Source organism: Macrobrachium nipponense, chromosome 20 (assembly GCF_015104395.2).
Source record: "Macrobrachium nipponense isolate FS-2020 chromosome 20, ASM1510439v2, whole genome shotgun sequence".
Taxonomy (NCBI): Eukaryota; Metazoa; Arthropoda; class Malacostraca; order Decapoda; family Palaemonidae; genus Macrobrachium; species Macrobrachium nipponense.
In genome coordinates this window covers 48232484-48239983 of record NC_061089.1, presented here as the reverse complement: position 1 = coordinate 48239983, position 7500 = coordinate 48232484, and the positions used below count along the sequence as shown (strand labels likewise).

At 36.2% G+C, this 7500-nt stretch overlaps 1 protein-coding gene across 1 annotated transcript in view; it reads right to left on the bottom strand.

Moving 5' to 3' along the window:
* LOC135220173 (protein FAM9A-like) overlaps positions 1–4689 on the bottom strand; it is a 7316-nt gene extending 2627 nt beyond the window's left edge. The window contains exon 1 of the mRNA XM_064257466.1: positions 4510–4689. Coding sequence (XP_064113536.1) covers positions 4510–4689 — 180 coding nt within the window. The remainder of the gene's footprint in view (positions 1–4509) is intronic.
* Between the last annotated feature and the right edge of the window lie 2811 nt (positions 4690–7500).

Sequence of the window (7500 nt, the reverse complement as noted above, 5' to 3'; positions counted from 1 at the left end):
AGAAATGTTTATTTTCCGTCTATCGTAACTTTTGGAAACATATCTGGTTCTTAGGGCCTGATCTTGTGCCGCTGTTCTCATTCCTTTCAGTTTTGCCTTCTTTAGCTCTCCCCTCTGTAGCCGATTGCCATGTGGTCCATCGCTGGCTAGATTTCTTTAGGTCTGTCTTCATGTTATTATGTCCGATGCATTGGTTTGTTGGTGCCAGTCCTCTGTTCTTTCTGTGTTTCTCCTGTCTCTGTATATTTTCTGGTCTTCGTCTGCCTTTTAATTAGTCCTTCTTCCCATGCCACTCTTTAGCCACTCGTCCTTCACGGTTTTGGGATTTTCAATATTGCCCCCACAGGTGCTCGTGTTTTGTGCGATTGTTGACTGCAGGCTCCCTCTATACTTTAGTAGTCCTTCCCTACCTTCCTTTCCTGTTCGTTGTTATGTATAAGTCCTGTCCTGTATTTGCTCTTGGGTGTAAGTGGCATTTGTTGTATGTCATAATGTGTTCCTGGTTTTCTGATCTATGACTGCGGAGTTTCTGGCCTTCGTCCATTCCACTATTCCTGCGCTGGTATTCTGGATTTACTGGCCACTGCCCACATGTTTTTGTTTATGGCTCTTTTATCATATTTCCGGCGTTGTGTGAGTTTTTGACTTGAGTTATCGCCTTGAGTCCTCCTGCATTATTATTCTTTCCTTGATCGTTGTCCTTCTCATCTCTTGGTGTTTTATATCTACCTCCTTCCATTATTCCCAGGTATTTGTATCCTGTCTCATTCTATGGTTTGTTTGTGTTGCTCCCATCTGGTAGCCTTCATCCCTTCAGTTTGCTCGCTTATCGTTTGCCTTTTTGTTGTTGTTGGTACCTAAGGCGCATTTTTCTATTTCAAACTCCATCCTGATGTCCCCAGATACCAATCCTTACAGTTCTGGATTAGGGTATCTATTTCCATTGATGCTCTTACCATTACAGCTTGGATGTCGGTCCATGAACATCAGATGGTTGATTCTGTTGCCTCATTTTACTTGAGGTTTGGTTACCCGGCATCCATCCTTCTGTAGTACTTTTGTCATGGGAATCATGGCTACTACGAAAGAGTAGTGGGACAGTGAGTCGCCCTGGGAAAGATCCCTCTCCTGATATTAACCTCTGCTAGTTCCTTATTCCAGAGCTTGTAAGTATTGTATTCCAGTTGCCGCATTGTATTTTTGAGGGAAGCTGATGGTATTTTTCCTCCTGTGCCCATAATTTTCAGGCATTCCTAGTTAGCCATTGTGTGGTGGTATCATTATCGAAGGCTTTCTTCTAAGTTCTTATATCCATGCCATGCTTCGGGTTGGTTTTTCCTTTTCTCCTACTGTTGTTCTTCATTACCATTTTGTCTATCAGGAGCTGGTCTTTTGTGCCCCTACACTTCCTTCTGCAGCCATTTTCTGTTGGTGGGGGTGATTGGGTGTTTGTCTCCTCTAGGGTAGTTAGTATAGCCTTTTCACTGATGATAACCTGCTTAGTAACTTTCCACATTATTGGGTAGGTCAGTGATAGGCCATGTTAGTTACTGGTTTAGATTATTATTATTGATTATTATTCTTGTTATTAGTTATTATTATTAATTATTTTATTATTATTATTTTATTATTATTATTAAAATGTAACAATAAAATAATGCAAGAGATGTGTTTGGCAAATAACGCCATTGCCCATTGCCATCGCAATTTTTGACTAATTCCATGATTTTTTTTTTTGCCTTTAGCCTTCAGAGTTTCCACTCCACTAAATCATTCAAGTCAATCAATCTATCCCTTCCATATTAAATTTAAATTTTTTTTTACAATCGTTCGGCCCTTCTTATAAGCAATACAGATCTATCATGTAGGGGAACTGGAGAAAATGGTGAATTACAAGGAAAGGAATCGGTGAATTAGCCATTCATCCAGGGTGACAGTTAAAAAAAAATTATTATATCTATATCTAATATCTATATATTAATTATATAATTATAAAAAAAAAAAAAAAAAAAAAAAAAAAAAAAAAAAAATATATATAATTAAATATATTATATATATTTAATTATATATGTAATATGCAATAAAAAAACATGTATGCGGTGCTTCTAAGAAATCCAATAGAGGGATCCACAGTAATATCCCTTGGGTTTATCTAGATATAATATGGGTTTATAGAAACCAAAGCTTAAAGCTTTCGTCAATCCTCCATGTGGACTTTGATCAACTTGCTTAGTGATCAAGTCCACAGGATATGGACGAAAGCTTTAAGCCTTTGTATAAACATAGTTATATTCTAGATAAAGCAAGGTGATATTACTGTGGGATCCCTCTATTTGATATTAATATATATATATATATATATCTAATTATTAATTATATGTATATATATATACATATATATGTATATATAAAGTTTGGAAACTGCCTTCACATGTTAGTGTATGAAATAATTTTGATTTAATGCCATTGAAAAACTCAGCGCCTCGGTGGCGTGGTCGGTATGGTGTTGGCGTGCCACCTCCATGGCCGCGAGTTCGATTCTTTCCTCGGCCATTTCCACTTGAGAGGTGAGAGATGGAGATGTGGATTTTCTTGGGATGAAGAAAGTTCAACTCTCGGACGTGGTTCGGAAGTCACGGTTAAAGCAGTTGGTCCGTTCGTTGCTGAATAACCCACTAGTTCCATGCAACGTAAAAACACCATACAAACAAACATAGAAGAACTGCGTATATGCCAAATGCAAAAGCAATACGTGCATTAATTTTCAACATTACAAATTGGAGGAAGTACAACTTTTAGAGGATGTGATTCATACAAAGTGTAAGGGGCAGAAATAACTGCGAGTGGGTTCATTACCATTTCCATCTTATCGGACTTCTGTAATTAATTTTTGATATTTCTCTTAAATTGATTGTTAATTATACACTGCAAGGTTTTTTGTTTTCGTTAAAGATCAGCATCTAGTTGCATGGTCTCCGTTATTTCTCGGACTTTGTTCCTTAGTCAAGACCTGCAGGAGTGGCCCTTTAAGTCGAGGTGTTTACAGTATTTACCGGGACGCTAATTAAACATCAGTTCTACCAGATCGCCTTCGTTATAAGCCCAATACATTTCGTACCAACCATAAATAACATACCTGACAGGTGAATCGGACAAGAGCCCTCTGTCGTTCCTAAATTGCGTTCATGACAACGGCCTGTCCGTTTGCCGTCGACAGCACGCATCCGCCCAATCAACTGGCGATCGGTAAGCAAGCGACAAACGCGTAATAAAAGGTATTGATTCGTACGTTCACGGAACCATGATTACCTCAAGGTAATTGGTTTATTCCCGAGGTGAAAGGTCTATTGTTAACGTACAACAAAGACCTGCCGAATTTATATATATATATATATATTTACTCACAGATAAATTACATTACCTATGAATATGTATATATACATGCACATATATAATATAATTATATATATATATCTATACTATATATATCTATGCATAATGTATATCCATAGATATCTTATATCGTATATATTATATATATAGCTCTATATATTAATAATATAATATATATATATCAGCTATTCTATATTATATTATTCTATACTATACTCTATCTCTATACTAATTATATATCTATCTATCTATCTATTCTTGCATATAATCTTAAATATATATACTATAGATCTATATATATATAATATAAATCTGATAATATAATTTATGTATAGCATGTCTATATAATCTATATATCTAATATAATATATAATATAGTATATTAGATCTTATTCTCTCTATTTCCATAATGTATATAATCTATAATATATATATATATATATTATATAATATTATTATATATATTCTATATATTTTATATGATATATGATATATATATATATTATATACTGTCAATATCCAAACATTACCGTGAATTCATATACATATATCGAGGGCTACAAATGTCCTTTTAATATCTAAATTCGCTCTTCCTTGGAATTAATCTATTTTTATATATGTTTAACCGAAGGGGATTTTTTTAGGCGATAATAGGTTTGCTGGCTGACGGGTACGAACCCAATCTACACTTTTTAAATCCAGGACGACAGGTGAAGCCAATTAGCCCACTCCGCCACCGCAAGAGGTGGTCGGAGTGGGCTAAGGCTTCACTGTCGTCCTGGATTTAAAGGTAATGATGGATTTGGTTTTGGCTCTTCATGCCAGCAAATCTTTTATCGCCTAAAAAATTCCCCTTCGGTTAAACATATATGGAAAATTATAGTTAAATTCCGAGGAAGAGGCGCAATTAGATATTAAAGGACATTTGTAGCTTCTCTATTAATATATAATAATATCTTTATATATATATTATAATTATAATAAATAAAAATATATCTATGCTCCCTGCTTCCACTTTGCTTTAGCCTCTGTTTCCTTGCTCTTGCCCTTACCTTGCTCCATGCTCCCGCCTCTCCTGTTCCTGCTCGTGGTTTCCTGGTTTCTGCCTCATGCTACTTGACTGCTTTCAATGCTTCTTGCTTGCTTGGCTTGCCTGCTCCTGCTTCTGTCTGCTTGTCTCTTGCTCCTCTCCGTCCTCTTGCTCCTTGGTCTTGCTTCTGCTTGGCCTGCTCCTGCCTTCTTATTTTGCTGCCCTCTTCCTTCTCTTCGTTTCTTATGTTCCTGCTTCTGCTCCATACTTGCCTGCTCCTGCTTCCATTTTTGTTATGTTCTTTTGTCTTGCCTCCTCCTCTCCTCTTGCTCTTGCTCCTGCCTCTTGCTCCAACTCTACTCCTGCTTCTTGTCTTTCTACTACTTCTCATGCATCTGCTCCTGCTCTTCGGTGTCTAGTAAGGGAGACCTCCCCTACTCCATTTTTCTGCTCATGCTAACTGCCTCCTACTTTCCTGCTTTCTGCTCCTAACTCCTGCATCTATTCTTACCCACTGCTCCTGCCTCTGCTCCACTGTTCTTGCTTCCTGCTACTGCTCCTCCTCCTGTTTTGTCTGCTCCCCAGCCATTATCAGCAGGTTTTAGCAAAGCATTCCCGTTTGTTATGTGGAAGGGTAAATAGCATAGACGTCCCTTGTAATTTGTGTCGAGAGAAAACCGTGGTAATGAACAGTAATAACATCCCATGGAAAATTAACATATCTGCAACCAAATACACATCTGCATGTTCCTTCATATCTTCCATCAACTTTCCTAATTGTCTTTTATATATATATATAATATATTATAATATATATATATATAATTATATAATATATTAATATATCTTCATAAAAAAAATTTCAGCTTTTTTGTTTGGTTTGGTCTTTGGTTTGATCTCTCTCTCTCATCTCTCATCTCACTCTCTCTCTTCTCTCCTCTCTCTCTTCATCTCTGTACTTTTATACATTAGTCTTTTTATACAAATGATTAACACCTTTTTCTCTTGGGGATCTGAGAAACTTTCGTTCCTTTTTCTTTCCTGCAATAAACGGTTTGCTGTGAGATAAGGTTCCTTTTTAGCCAGTTGTGCGACTTAATTGGAAATAAGACTTTCTTTCCCGTCCAGGTGTGGACGACCGGCATTCTTGGTAATTAGCAGGACGCAAAAATCTTAAGATAAAAGCTTTCTCTCTCGATCTTTTCCATTTCCTCAATTTGCATTGGGTATTTTTTCAATTGCGTGCGTACGGACGCGTGCTCGCGTTTCAGTTGGGGGAAAGGGAAGGATTTTTTTTCTTTTGTTTTTCATTGTCTTTTTAATTTTTTTTCCTAATTTTATTTGGATTTATTTTCAAAGTTTTTTTTATTTGGTTCTGAATATTGGTTTTTATTATTCGCCAGGCGTAATGGTTGTTACTAGTTTTTTTTGGTCTTACATTAATTTAATGATGTTTATTAATTCAATTCCAAATCCGTTCAGGAATAATGTAAATTTACATTTATATCCGTTGTTTATTGATATCATCGTTAACAATTTTCTGGTCGAGAAAATACATTTGCTTCTAACTCATATACCGGACCGTGTGCACGAATATTATGTCATAATTCATAATTAAGAAAGAGAACCCTTTCCATAGAAAGAATGATTTACCAATACGCTCGGTTTTCCAACTTTTGACATCTGCAAGCGTTAGAAAGATTTCTTCGTCGAGTGGTTTGTGCATTTGAGCAGATGTGCATTTGAACTGGGCTGTTGCATTTGAGTCGGTTGGTGCATTTGAGTACCGTTGTGAATTTGAGTGGACCTGTGCATTTGAGTGGGTTGTTTCATTTAAGTAGTTATCATTTGAGTTGTGAAATTTGGCGTAGTGTATTTGGAGTGGGTTGTGCATTTGAGTGGATTTGTGTAATTTGGCTGGTTTTTTGTGCATCTGAATGGTTTCATTTAGGTGAATTGTGCAAATTTAGTGGCCTTTTGCATTTGAAGTGGTTGTGCATTTGAGTGGTTGTTGGCATTGCGAGTTTGGTGGTGTATTTTGAGTGGCCTGCCGCATTTTGTGACTGGTTGTGCAAGGGGGGTTGGAGTAGTAGTTGACAATTTTAGAAGTTCGTTGGAATCTGTTATAAGGTTGCGGATTTTATTGAATAGCGGTGGTTTTGGTGCATTTGAACCTGTTGTGCATTTGACCTATTGTGCATTTCGAAACCTGTTTTTGGTATTTGATTAATGGTGGCTTTGGTGTGACTGCGCATTTTGACTGATTGTACAATTTGAGTGGGCTGTTGAATTTGAAACGGTTTACCGCAGTGACTGGGTTTGTGCATATATGTGGGTTGGGTTTGGTATTTTGAGTGGATTAATGCCATTGAAAATGTTTTTTAGCATTTCAGGTGGCTGTATATTTGAGTTGTTGCATTTGACCAAGTTTGCGCATTATAGATTAATTGTGGGCAATTTAAGTAGTTGTGGCATTCGATCGCTTGTGATTTGAGTAGGGTGTGTTGTTTTGAGGTAGTTGTGCATTTCATTGGGCAGTATAGTTTCATTTTTGTGTATTCTCTAGCAGGTTACCTTTCATGTTAATTATAATCGATTTCAAGTTGGTAATTAATATTCCTCGCAGGCTTTCTTTTACTGATGTCTGATTTAGTAGAAAATGATTGCTTGTGGCTGAATGATTCAGTGGAAAAAAGTTTTGTATTTTGCTTGCTTGCTGGGAAAGCAAATGTCTAATATCTTACGGTGCCTTTGGAGAATTTCTTATTGATAAGGTGATTGGAATTTTTTTTTACAATTTTATTTCTACTCAAGAAAAAAATAGGAACTTTCAGTTTTCTTTTAATAATTAATTACCCTCTGAAACGACTTAAATTATTCTCATCATTCAACTTGTGTGCTTAATCTTTGTTATAATGGGAACCAAATGATTAAAATCTTTTAATAGTGATGAAATATTTTCCACTCAATGTTTTTGTTTCTTCTTTTACAGGACGTTGCGTTTAAAACGACCTTTTACTTTACTTTCACCATCGACATATAGAAAATTAGATTGTGTTTTCTGCTGAAAACAGCAC